At 35.3% G+C, this 14,753-nt stretch overlaps 1 protein-coding gene across 2 annotated transcripts in view; it reads right to left on the minus strand.

Annotated features, from left to right (window-relative positions):
* Positions 1–14,753, minus strand: part of stol (voltage-dependent calcium channel subunit stolid) — a 483,866-nt gene that overhangs the window by 107,563 nt on the left and 361,550 nt on the right. For both annotated transcript variants that reach the window (XM_081742355.1, XM_081742354.1), the window contains exon 8: positions 6,483–6,675. In XM_081742355.1, the coding sequence (XP_081598481.1) occupies positions 6,483–6,675 (193 nt within the window). The remainder of the gene's footprint in view (positions 1–6,482; positions 6,676–14,753) is intronic.

Below are 14,753 nucleotides of genomic sequence, written 5' to 3' on the forward strand. Positions count from 1 at the left end.
CGCAAATAGCATCTTCGCTAGCGGGGAGAAAACAAATTTGTTTTCACTTTCTCTCATCTGATGTTGCTTAAATCGAAATCTTACGAATTTTCTTTCCAAAATAGAGCGTGCTCTAAACAAAAGAAATCTCATTGGATCTGGTTCAGAACATCGGAAATGACATGCGATATGATGCCATACACGTTGAGATTTTGACTCTAGCGAAATCGTAAGATATTTCCTAGGATTTATCTCATAGTGTATAGCAGGTCTTACTTGCAAATACTAGGTTAAAAAAAAGTAACGGAAATACGGAAACGTAAAAAGGTAAGACGATTCTTTTCTTCTCTTCCTTTTTTTAAAAGAAGAAAGAAAAAGAAGGCTAAGTATTCAAATCGCATGCAAAGAATTCATAATAATAAAACAATCCTGCAAAGAAGTAAGTTTTTATTCTTCTATCGCTGACAATATAATTATCGGCTACTACTGCGTTTATGACTACAGAGTCAGAATACAAAAGTATATAATCTTGCGCAATGTTGATATCTCTATCGTGAGAAAGCTCAATATATTCCTGCCCATCCCTATTACAACACGCGTACCTCAGGTACCTCAGCTATTACGTAACAGGTTATATATATATATATATATATATATATATATATATATATATATATATATATATATATATATATATATATGTAATCGACGACCTCGATGAAACAGTAGGAATTTAAATCTCTCTAAAAACTTATCACAGTATTCACACTTGCATGATAACGATAATATTAACAACTAACTTGAGTAATGTATATACATTTTCTCTATGAATAAGTATTTCCTTAAGTTTGTAACACAGATATACAATTAAATATTGCGGTTCCAGTTCGTTTAACCCTTCGGGGATCCGGGGCTTTTGGGGTATTTTTTAGACTTTCAGTCAAGCAGCTACAGCATCGTCACTATTTATCCTAGGATCATGGTTCATACCTCATTCTCTTCAGAATGAAGCTAGCTTTCAAATGGTACCACTTGCATGCCCATATCATATACCAGAAGAGGGAAAATTGATGTCAAAGGGAAAATTTCGGAGGGAATTTTTTCACACTTTGGGCTCCTCTGGAGCGGCCCTGTGTGAACGTAGAGATCTAAAAAAAATTGATAAATAGTACTTGGTAGACTCAATGTGTGTGCCAATTTTCAAGTTTCTATCCTGAATACTAAGGGCGGAAGAAATTTTATCAAGAATCCCCACAATGCCCCAAATTACCGCAAAGACCATGATCTCAGGTAAAAAAAAATTCCTGAGACATCCCTAATTACCCTAGAATCATGTTTCGCCAATCATTCTCTTCAGAATAGAACTGCCTTTCAGACGGTATGACTCACGTGTCTCCATCATGTACCTAAGGCGGGAAAATCCCGAAGAAAGGGATTTTTTGGTCAAAATATTAATTTTTTCAACCTTTGCCCCTCTGAACCCCCTGTTTTAACGCAGAAATCTGAAAAAAAATGGTAAATAGTACTCGGTGGACTCAATGTTTGTGCACAATTTCAATCTTCTACGTGCAAAAATAAGCCCACCAAAAAAATACCGAAAATGTCCAATATTCCCAAATTATGTTGGCCTGTAGAACAGTGCTCTGTGGTCCGTGGGCGCCATTTTTAGAACACCCGATATATATATAATTACGTTAGGTAATGTTTGCAATAATAATTTAAAGCAGACCTCCTTAAATTTTCATTGTTACCCCCAGACTATGCCAATACTGGAGTATAAGATAATGCAATTTACAACAATTTTAACATTCGCCTCGTATATTTTATGTTCCTTAAAAATGACATTTTCGGCATAATTTTTATGAGTTTGGAGAGTGAGAGTAAAAGAAAGCCCTCCAGTACCATGCATCATCAAAACATTAAACAATGATTATGAAATTATAAACTTTGTAATCTCGCACCAGAAATCGAACCTGGGCCTCGTGCAGCAAAGGTGCGCTCCATTTAATACTTTGTTTAATAAACGATGATACAATCAACAAATTTTGTTTTCGAAAGCAGTCTTTACAGGCGGTTGGAACTTCCAACTCTTCCATTAGAGTTTAGCCCTTTCAGCACAGAGGAAATTGTTAGGCATTGTTGTGTTGTAGTAGTCCTCATTCCGCTTCCAACCCACATACAAGCAAATATACTCAATGAACAGAAGAATTTATTCTTGGAAGCAAGTTGACGTTTATATAACTCAATCTCATTAGATAACGATGAGGTGGTTCCAGGAATATTAACAAACGAAATATCGAAATTCCATACCACTTCTAACCCTGTTGTGTTGAGATTTCTTTTTCCTACAGTTTATATATTCCACGTTATATAGGCCTATTTATTGGTTTGCATAAAAGTATAGCTTTGAAGTCATCCATGATTTTACACTTGGTTTTATGATATCTTCAATTGAAACCGGAAGTCAAACAAAAAGTAATTGATGTAGGCGGTATGACAGTCTTCATTATTTAAGTATTCACTGTGTAGATTCTCAAAAGAATCCACGTGGTTGGAGGACTCATATTTTCATAAAACATTATGATATTCCTGGAATATTCCATGCTATTTGTGTGGTTAAGGTGAATATATATACTATGGGGCCAACCGTAGTCGGGTCAAGACTTCACTTAGGAACTAGTATGTGTCATATTCAAATATCCTTGTTTCAGAATCCTGCAGTACTTCCACAACAGTTTTTATAGAGGTCGTTGGTGAATATTTCAAATTTTATATCCGTAGCTAAACACTCTCTATAAAATTGTTGCGTGAATATCGCAGAACTCTGAAATATATATTTTTTGATAGCACACAGATTAATTCCTAAGTGAAGTGTTGACCCGACTACTATAGATCCAATAGTAGTGAAGCTATGGACCTTAAAAGTTCGTTTTTTCATGTTTTCGGCAGTCTATAATTCCAAAATGACGGATTTCTACTCCCAGGTTGCTTTATACTTTTTCTTTTATCATTGTGTCAGGAAACATCTCCCAAAAGTTGTCGGTGTTGTTTTGAAACACCCTATATATATATATATATATATATATATATATATATATATATATATATATATATATATATATGGGTGATTCCACGAAAAAGGGAAATTTTCTGTCACGGGCATTTCTTCATACTACTACTAGAAAGAATCACCTCATTTTTATTTTGTTTGGTAGTAACCGTCACAAAGTAGGTATGCCATGTATAACAGTTTGCAAATATAACACGAAACATACGTAAAAAATTAATTATTACCCAGATTTCTCAACTCCATGGGCTGTCACAGACTACAGTTGACTGATTTTAATGAATAAATTACAACTGAAGTCGCAAATCAAACATCATTTAATAGTAATTAAATGGAAGAGAACATTTCAATCTTTCGGTTTTATGGAAAGTAAACCTTTATAACGATTATTTTCGAAAGCTTGACTATGCTTCGTTTCTGTCACCTCTATTTCGTCTCAACTCCATGGCATGAGAAAAAATTGTCATTGCTCTCAACAGATAGCATGATCGTCCACATTGGCAACATCCACAAGAAGACAAGGCAGACATGTTTGACTGAAGAACAGAAAAAGTTGTGTGCATGTGTTAAAAACTATAGGAAAAATATTTTTGTGTGTGGAAAGGAGGTGCGTATATTAATTGATACTCAACACCATGGTATTTATTACTGAATGTATTTGTATGGTATATACCTACTTTCCCTTGAGAAACCTACGCCTTAACGTAGAAAATTCGTACACAATTACTCACATGTACTGGTTAAAAAGAGGGCCGGTAAAGATAAATTATATTCGATTCTCTACTCCATGGTGCTCAACTCCATGTCTATCTGAAAACTAAGGAATCCACGGTGTTGAGACAAGTTCACGGAGTTGATAATCCTATAGTGTTGTTATGCTCATGCTCTTCCAAATATTTGTTCTTTCAACATAATGATTGAATTAAAGCTTGTTTATGGTCTAGTGACTAGTACGCTCGCCTTTCGTGCGTGGTTCTGGGTTTGTTTCCCGGTGGAAGCTAAAAAATTAATGGTGTTTACTTCGCACAGTGAGGCAATTGAAAAACTCATTTGAGTAGAGATGTACTGAAACCTGATCGCGCAGACCATCACAACGGCCGTAGGAACCGACACGCTGACCACGTGTCATTCACACTTAAAGGCCGGCTGGTGGGTCCTAGCCCATTTAAGGAGAGTTTCGCGGAAGTTCAGATTTGGGGCTGTCAGGTAGCCGGAGGTAAAACTTCAGTCAAGTCGAGATGGATGGTGTCTGTTTTTAACCTATTGACGTCTCAATCTATAAGTATTATGCGCACCAACAAAAAGCTTTTAAAGAAGCAATAAGAAAAATATTTTTGTGCATGGAAAGCAGATGCGTATATTAATTGATATTGGTTTATTTCCTCTCTTGATTGATTGATATTGGATTATTTCTTCTTAACTAATTTGTAACTTTTTCCAACTCATTATTGTCACACATGAGTCTCAATAGAAGTTTATTAAAAATTCCGAAAAAATATATTCGGTACGTACAACTTGGTACGCAGGCGTTTAACGAAAAAAAAAAACATCAAAATCTTTCAATATCAATGTATTTCTTATATTTCTAAATGTTTCTTGTGTAATAGTCTATAAGAAATAACATAGAACGGCAATGTACGGCCAGTCAATTTTATGACGCGGATCGGGAGGAATTTCTCCTGGCCCACTAAACCTGACGTTCAAAAAGTGTTGGCAGTTGACATTCTGTGTAGATTAGAACAGCCCTTCCCTGTTTCCTCAAGACATTTCCTTCATTGGAGTGGAAAATGTGGGTTACTTAACAAAGAACATCGAATTATCCAAAGAAAACTGAGAAATGATGAGTGCCTTACACTATCATTTAGTGTTCATTATACAGGGTGTTTCAAAACATCACCGACAACGTTTGGGAGGTGATTCCTAACACCAAGATAAGACAAAAAGTATAGACCAATCTGGGTGCACAAATGCTGCCGAAAACATGAAAAAATGAACTTTAAAAGTCCATAGCATAAAACTATGGGACCTACCGTAGTCGGGTCAAGACTTCACTTAGGAACTAGTATGTGCGCTATCCAAATATCCATGTTTTAGAATCCTGCGGTACTTCCACAACAACTTTTATAGAAGTAGTTGGTGAATACTTCAGATTATATGCCCGTAGCCAAACTCCCTCTATAAAAATTGCTTCGTGAGTACCTCAGGATTCTGAAACACATTTCTGGATAGTGCACATATTAGTTCCTAAGTGAAGTCGTGACCCGACTACGGCAGATCTCATAGTTTTGGAGCTATGAACCTTTAAAATTCAATTTTTTTTAAAAATGTTTTCAGCAGCCTATAACTCCGAAAGGAAGCAAGTGTGCACCCAGGTTGTCTATACTTTTCGTCTTACCTTGGTGTCAGGAATCAGTTCCCAAACGATGTGTGTATTGTTTTGAAACACCTTGTATATATACCAAATATACAAATAGACTTACCAAATGTTGAAAAAGTATTGCACTTTCGACGTGTTGACCTGATCACACAGAGAAGACAGACGGTTTACATAAGCTCAGAAAACAAATGAAGTAGACAATAGACAGGTTTAGTGACTACTTCATTTGTTTCGTAAGCTTATGTAAAACGTCTATCCTTCCATACGATAGTCAACATATTGAAAGCGCAATAATTTTTCAATATTTGATAACTGTATGTGTATTTCTTTTTTTCTTATTGTACGTCACTTTGGAACCTTCATTAGATATATTTTCATATGTTTGCAGTATTTTCTGGAGTATTTTTGTATAACAAATTATGATACGTGTCATCTAGTTTGTTAGAATTTTATTCAATATAAGGAGAATAATTCTAACTTACAAAAATTATTGGAAAATTATTTCAATTTTTATGTAAATTATAAGATTAATCACTTATAAACCAAAACTTATCACCCAGATGTATCATGTTTCTCAACTCCACAGCAATTTTCAACTCCGTGTTAACTAATCTCAACTCCGTGTCCTATGGTCTCAGCTCCGTGGGTGCTGAAAAGTTTATTATTTTTTATTTACTACACCAATAAGGATTCAGCGCTGCTGAACACCTAATTTACATGTACTTAGTAGTAGTAAGTGCATCTGAAATTTTTTTCAAAATAGGCGACCTTCAACGGAACAAAAATTTTCCAATTTCCCATATATATATATATATATATATATTGCTGTCATTGGAACATCCTTTACTTTTGGGTAGTACCTTTATGACTAGGAATGTTGGAACCTCCTATTATTTTTGAAAACTCTACCATATAATTTTCAAAGATTTTCTTACATTCAAAATTCAGAAGATTCAATACAATATTTATGCTACTTGAACTTAGTATCTTGAAAAAAAGCAATGCAGCCAGATGAAAAAAAAAAAAAAAGAAAAGAAAATGATTAAAGAACTATTGTACCTTTGTTGTTACATGCGATTGACTTCATTTCATCAGAGTTCGTTCCGTCTCGTCCTACCAAATACGTGAACACACGAACAGGAATATGAGGCATGTTGTGTTGTCGAAATATTTCTTGAAACGCTGATGGAGGACCGTCGGTTATAAGCATGATGGCTTGATTACATTGGGATCCCTGGCCGGTACGATTGTACTGAAAAAAGACAAGAAAAAGTGATACAATAGATAAGGTTTTTTTTAATTTTTTTATTTTATTATTTTTACAAGTGAATATGTAAATGCATGATTGTGCTGTTAAAGTCCTGGTATACTAAAAATAATAGAAAATTTACCATTTTTCTTTTGCTCGTTTTTCGTAAGTAAAAGGATATAGTATAATGAAATGTAACCTACCATAATCATAGACAATGTTATTCTTCAACAGAAAATATGAACCTTAAGAATTTTTAGTATTACCGTCCATAGTACTTACAGTGTTGCCAGAATAACAGCGACTAGGGGAACAAACTCAACTACATTTAGTTACGTACCATGTTGACTTGGAATCATGTGTAATACTTTTTAAATAGGTCTAATAGTTGTATTTAGTTTGTAATAAACAAAATAGTTTAACATACAGTTATTAGAATTAAATAACAATGTTATTAGTTCACAGGATACAAAAACAACATGATACGTAATCAAATGCAATTGAGTTAGTTCTTTTAGCCTTTGCCTTAACTTGGATTTTTTTGGGGAAAATGTTATTGTGTCAACACTGTAATTTTTGTAGATGGCAACACTGAAAATTCTTGAGGTTCATATTTTCTGTTGTAGAATAACATTATCTATGATTGTGGTAAGTTGCATTTCATTTATTTCCTTTCACTTAAAAAAATAAAACCGAAACATGTCAGGCTCTTAAGAGGATGGGGTTTATAGCTTAAAACTTTGCCTTGCACACCGTCACTGATTCTGTTACCTTGCTAGTGTTACAATGAAAAGTTTATAATATATGTGTATTTCAGTTTCAGTTTCATATTAATAGATGGCGTTGTTTTATAGCATCAAAATTTAGGTTTCGAAAATTACGCATGTGGATTTATATTCAGTTGCATAATTTTGTTCCGGTCAATGAGGTCTATCGGTTGGTGTGTCATTTTTGGACATTCCCCCCCCCTTCCCCGTTGAACACTAATAAGATTGCAGAATTTTAATAACTTATTCATATTCAGATTGTTAGTAAATATTGTGCTACATATTAAAAGAGTACGAATCAATATATCATTCGCCAATATGTGTTAAAAGTACATCGCTATAGTGTATTCCATGTTAGTAAAATCGCTCGGGAATCGTTGCGTGACCGAAAGAAATCAATCCACATAATAAAGGCGTTATTTCCATACTTTTTTTTTATTTATTTTTTTTCTTTCAGCAGAAGAAGAATGTAACTTCGTGCTATCTGTACTTACAAAGCATTTTCGTTTTTTTTTTTTTTTTTTTTTTTTTTTTTTTTTTTTTTTTTTAAAGCTAAAGCGGAAAGATGCATGAATCCATCTGACGACACGGAAGCTTTCACGTTCAAATAACTGATTCATTTCGTCTTCTTTTTGATATTTACTGAATATGGCACAGGAAATAGTCTTTGAGAAATACACAAGATGTGGCGGTGAATCTTTTTTTTTTCTTTTGAAACTTGTGGCTCTTTCATTTCTTATATGTCTTAAAAGTTTGCGAAGTGGAGGAATTTCTCATGGTTCACAGACCCTGTATAGAAGTGCATGTACTGAAGAGGGAGAGGTCTGGATAAGAAGCTTTGACAATGTACCAAATTATCTGAGTTTTTAACTTTTCTTTTTAATTAGTGGCAAATAAGTAACCCAAGATTTGTTATATGCATATCTAAACATATACGAATATATATAGGGTGAGCCAAAAGTCTTTGAAGAGCTTTACATTTTGGAACTTAAGAGGAAAGTGTGAGATCTGTTGATGGAAGATGGTAGTAGAGGGTAGATCTAGGATACGTGGCTACTATGGCCATCATCATGAAACCTGCCATCGTGAATGGAAGTTCGAAATTTCAAATGGGATGTTGAGTATGTCGCAATTCAAGTAATACTGGAGTGAGCTCAGGAATGCAAAGATCCAACTGTTTCTTTTATATCTTGTATGGTTTGTACATTACGAACCCTAAAATTTGAAAATAATCTACGCGTAGCAGTACCATAATACAGCACATGTTCTATATGCTGGCCATCCTGTCTATTGTAGAACTGAAATCTTTTAAGTTTTACGTCCCACGGTTATGCCGGTTAGGCTAAAGGAGACGGTGATGATGAGAGATGAATGAAATGGTGGAATGGAGAAAGTGGGAGGAAACGGGAGAACCCCGAGAAAACCCACGCACACGGTGTTTGTCTACCACAAAGTTTACTTGGCGAGAGCAGGGTTTGAACCCGGGACCCCAAGCACCAGAGTTGAACGCTCTACCACTGAGCTACCGCGGCCCCACTATTGAAAAACTGAGTGGTCGTATCCACTCCTACTACACACGCAACAGAATTCAGGTGAAATGTGGTTACACGCATGCATTACCTTATGCATGCGCATGCACGCACACATGTGTGATTTCCTTATAACGCGTGATTTCTCAGAATACACCATCTGCTTCAAATTAAAGGTATGAGGTCAGGGGATTTGAGTAGCCAATTCACTGTATCATGGCGATCATTCCATTTGTCAGGGAGTTGTGCATCGAACCACTGACGGGTACTAACGCCATAGTAGGGAGGGGCAGCATCTTGTTGAAAATAAGAATAAAAGTTGCCGTTTGGGTTCGGAAGGGAAGGAAACGTATGTTCCTACAGAACGGTCAGGTACTGTTGCACCGTTAAAATAGTGTCAATGAAAACTTCATCAACTATGCGGGTGTCCGACATGCCACTCGCAGGACTATGTTCCTTATTCCAATTAACCTGGCTGAGATTACTGTCATACTAATACCACAATTAGTAGGTATTTTCCAATTGATTTCCCCATTCAAATAGAAACAGGTCTTGTCGCTGAAGAGTATGTCAGTGTAAACGAAGGATCAAATTTAAGTTTGTAGGTCACGTGTAGAACTCTACCCATCGACCTGGATAATCCTTTATTTAGTTTACGTTGCATGTGCAGCTTTTAAGGAAGGATGCCAACGATTAGTATGTAATATCTGGAGTATGTAGGACACCACTTTTCAGTGATAGACGAGGAATACTGTGTTCTTGAGTCTTCACAAACGTTACATTCTTATCTACTTCACGTCTATTTTGCTTTTTCTTTCTTTTCTTTGTCAATGATCGGAACTTGATTTGAAACATATTTCTAGTTTTGTTAGTGATTTCTAACAAGAGAAACTATGTGGAAATATTACTTCCCTAATATATACATCTACAGTATATGAGGACATATACAGGGTGGGCCATTTATCTTGATACATCTTTGTAACTTTTAAACTAATAGAAAAAAAAATTGAAGTTTTGTACCGTGCAAATATCGACAATGAGACATTGTTTGATATATTCTGTAATATCACCAGATTAACAATGTTGCCAACTCAAAGTTAACTTTTTCAAATGGCACTAAGTCAGGTTATTAAGTCAGGCACTAAGTCAGGTATATTTAAAATCTACATGTTAAACAAAAACTTATCAGTGTTACTAACTAAGGACACTACAACATCCCAAACATCCATTTTGTGGGCCTTTATAACAATAATAACGCAAGTGAGACATACGGAGCAGTCCACGTTCAAAGTACTTTACTATGTAACACTGTGATCATGATATGACAAGTTTCGAATAAATAGGAAAAAAGATATAAGTGACTGAAAATTTTACTTTTTTTTAAAAAAAAATGCTTTATTTCGAAGAATCGTTTGGATAAGTACCTTATCCAATTGCATAGATGACTTTAAATGTTATATGGAGATCAAAATGTCATTTAGAGCAACTTGATATTTCAAACTATTTAGGAGAATGGTAAATACTGGCAAAGTTTGCAACACTGCTTAAATTATGTAATTCTGAGAAAGTGTTGCAATTATACCTACCGAAAACTATTGTTGGAATGTTATATAAAAATTAAAAATTGTTTTGAAAAAAATGTCCCACAAATAAACCGTTTTAAGCCATATATATCAACTTTAACCGTTTTTTTCCTATCTCCGGAATGGTTTGAGGTATAAATTGCTGTAAGCGGCATTATGATTTTATGTCAATTGAAAACCATCTAAGCAATTGAAAGCCAGCTATACACTACGAGATAAATCCTAGGAAATATCTTAGGATTTATCTTACGAAAAATGTTACGACATAACTCGTAGGAAATCCTACCCTTTTGTGCCATACACGTGAAGATTTTTTCCTGTTTCATATTCTCCGAAGTAGTGTTAGGTCTCAAAACGTATACTCGGTCAGCAATGTTATGGTGTGCCTTCTGCCTTGCGCGTTTGTTGTGATAGAGCGATGACTTTGTATTATATAAAAATGTATGCTCCTCGCATGCACTAATAAGTGTGCAAATAGCATCTTTGCTGGCGAGGAGAAAACAAATTTGTTTTCACTTTCTCTCACCTGTTGTCGCTTCAATCGAAATCTTATGAATTTTCTTTCCGAAATAGAGCGTGCTCTAAACCAGAGAAATCTCATAGGATCGTTCAGAACATAGGAAATAACATTCGACCTGATGCCATACACGTTGAGATTTTGACTCTAGGAAAAAGCGTAAGATACAGTATTTCCTAGGATTTATCTCATAGTGTGTAGCAGGTCTAAGGATCCTACTTCTTTATCCACTTTCTTGAAATAAAATCCTTTAGAAAACGTCAAATTTTCAATTTCTTCAATTCCTTTCATTTTGTTTCTACCTGTTCGAAATACGTGAGATGACCATAGTATTTGATAATAAGGTAGTTTGGATCTGCGTTACTGTCTGTGTCAGTTCCATTATTACTGTTGTAGAGCCTTCCAAAATTTAGTAATTTTTCGATGTTTTTGATACTGTAGCATTCTTGGTTTGCAGGTGTGGAATTGTAAGCTTTAGTTTTACATGTAGATTTGAAATATATAATAACCTAACGTAGTGTTATTTGAAAAAAATAAAAATTTATGTTGAGTTGACAACACTGTTAGTCTGATGGTATCACAGAGTATTTCAAACAATATCCCTCTATTGATATCTATGAGTTATGAAATTTCATTGTGTTGTATCTATTAGTTTAAAAAAAATTAGCAAGGCTTATCAAGATAAATGAACCACCCAGTATATACGAAGTGTGTTCAAAAAGTATTGAATCTAGTTGGCAACAATACATTTATTGATTTGGAAATCCGAAACACTAATCCTTTTCAAAATAGTCTCCTTGGTAATGCACACACTTCTCCTAGCGCTTCCGCCTTTATTGGAAACACTTCAGGAACGCCCAATGTTGAGCAACCGTGCCGTCGCATTTCGCATGACGTCTTCTCTTTAATCAAATCGGGTCGCTTTTAGTGGCATTTTCAGCTTGGGAAATAACCAAAAGTTACACGAAGCCCTGTTGCGTGAATAGAGAGCCTGACGACACACAGGAATGTTCTTTTGGATATGAAAGCCTGAATCAAATTTCGCGGACGCTCTTCTCATGCCCAAATTCTCGCTCAAAATTGAATGTACTGATCCGATCGAATGGTTTCCGCTGGGCATCGCCAAGCTTTTGGAAAAATCTGATACAATATCGCTGCTCAAATTTTACAAAATCTGTTTCTATTTTTTTTTTTTTTTTTTTTTTAAAAGAAAGATCCGACGATCGCTCACTACACTTTTTCACTCGTTGGCAGAAAGAAATTCGTGACTGCGCAAGTGTCCTCTCTACGTCTACACTGAAGTAAGTCTCCCGCGCTTCATTGGTTTACACGAGAAAAAAAATTAGGTCCCATACTTTTTGAACACACCTCGTATACATCTATTAATACATTACAATCTATTCTTGTCGTCCCGCCACAATACTACGTCTAAATACGTGTTCACAACTTCTCCCCTTTTTGCTTTCAGTGATTACAGTATCAGATGATAACCGGAAGGGGGAAGAAGAAATGTCCATTTCTAACGAGATTGTTGCATGTTTTAGTGCATAGTCCGTTGACGCAATAACTTAGAGCCATTCAACCTTTTATGTTTTCGTAACTTTTTCCTTCTTTTTGCTTGGAAAACTACAGTCAAGCATAAAATAGTGAACAGCTCTGAACTTGTTTGCGATCTATTATTTAGAGAACATATGAAGGGTAAGGGGAAAAAAGGAGGAATGTCACAAAACTGGATTTTCGAGAAAACGGCGTTTTTATACTTTAAACCGCGTAATAAAGAATAGGGTAGTCAAATCTTTTGCCCCGTGTTACATGGACATTTCGACCTTAAGGCATGCATGGCATATACTGTCAAATAGTACTAAGAGTCACCAACAGATACGACAAAGCACCCAATAAAGCGCAGACATGGACATTCCTTTTTTTTTTTCCCTTACCCTTCATATGAAACAAATTGACGAATTTCTAATTTTAATTGAGATCGTACTTAATACTGTGTAATTTGATCAAACACGAATTATGGTGTAATAAGGGATTGAGAAACTTTTCTTTTGTTTTGAAGATCACATTGACAATGTCCACTGCACAAGAAAGCTATATAATGATAGTTTTGAATAGACCTAGTTTTTGTAATTATTTTATAGTCAAATACTATCTAGGATCAATAGTAACAGATCAAAATCATATCCACGAAGAAATTAAATGTCGACTGAAAGCAGGGAATTCATATTATTATTCTGTTCAATTTTTTTTGTCGTCTCGAATTCTGCCTGAATGCATAAAACGATAATCATGCCTATTGTGCTGTATGGTTGCGAAACATAGTCGCTTTCTCTGAGGAAAGAATGCAGACTGAATGTATTTGAGAATAGAATTCCGAGAGGAATATTCGGACCCAAGAGGAACGGGAATGGGAAATGGCGGAAACTTCATAACGAGGAAGTACATAATTTATACGGTTTACCAAAAATTGATAAGGTCATAGGCTCAGGTGGGCAGGTCATAGCCAGAATGAAAGAAAGCCGGAACGCTTTCAAAGTTTCGACTGGGAATTCAATCGGAAAATGTCCATTAGCAAGACCTAGGAATAAAAAGTAGAAACTGGATCCAGTTGGTTAAGGACAGAAGTCAATGTGTTCAAGTTTTGTGAATGCAGCATTGAACAGATCTAGAGAAAAACAAAATCTTTAGGTTACATAAATCATTCCTTTGTCAAAGAAACACAGTTGTGTTAAGACAGTGTTCAAATACCGGTCGAGTTGCCTTAATTGGACAAATCAGGCGCGCACTCAGAATTTTTTGGGAGGATCCAAACTTTGGGCAGGGGTGTAATACTACAATACACTATGACTATATGTTATTAAAATGATGCTATTCTGCACCCGAAAAGACTATAACTATTGTTAATTATTGTCATCTATATGTACTCTCAACGAAAATATTAGAACTAAATTGCTTTCATAAGAAAAGGAAGGGTAGAAAGTAAAGTGTAAGATCAAATATTTATACTACATCAATCATTTCCCTGCTAAACAAGTCTATTTTTATTAAGGAAGTATGCAAATGCATACCAAATTATGAAGTTTTTTTTTGGGGGGGGGAGGTATGGACCCGGTGAAACCCCAGCGTAGATGAGCCTCTGGACGCGATTCAGACCGGTTGAACGCCCTGTGAGTGCACCTCTACTACAGACAGAAGCAAGTATATTATTTCAAAAGAGTTTTGGATGGTCCGAACCCAGTGAAACCTTCTCTGTTGCGCTCCTGCGTCACACTTTACACTGTCTGACTGAAAAGTTCGACGTCAATGAAGCAGTGCAAATTACCAGCAATCCTACACATTCCTGATAATATAGTACAATTAGCGTTCACAGAAGTTTTTGAACATGACTGTGAACATTGACTGAAACAAAGGTAGATGAATCTTGTCTGATTTTTGTAAAGATTGGACAGGATTGATGATAAGAAAAAAAAAGTACATAAATTTCTTAATAAGCCATAAACATGCAATGAACGTTTATTGCTCAAAATCACGAAACTTGCGTTCAAATTGAGGCAGTATGCTTCATTATGCACTTTCTTGTCCTTTTTTTCCCTCAAACATAAAAGCACGCCTTTGCACCTTTGGTCAGCTTTTAAAACTCTATAATATTTAGCGTTTAACGAGATAAAGATAGGCTAAAGAA

Source organism: Thermobia domestica, chromosome 16 (assembly GCF_964235325.1).
Source record: "Thermobia domestica chromosome 16, izTheDome1.hap1.1, whole genome shotgun sequence".
Classification (NCBI taxonomy): domain Eukaryota; kingdom Metazoa; phylum Arthropoda; class Insecta; order Zygentoma; family Lepismatidae; genus Thermobia; species Thermobia domestica.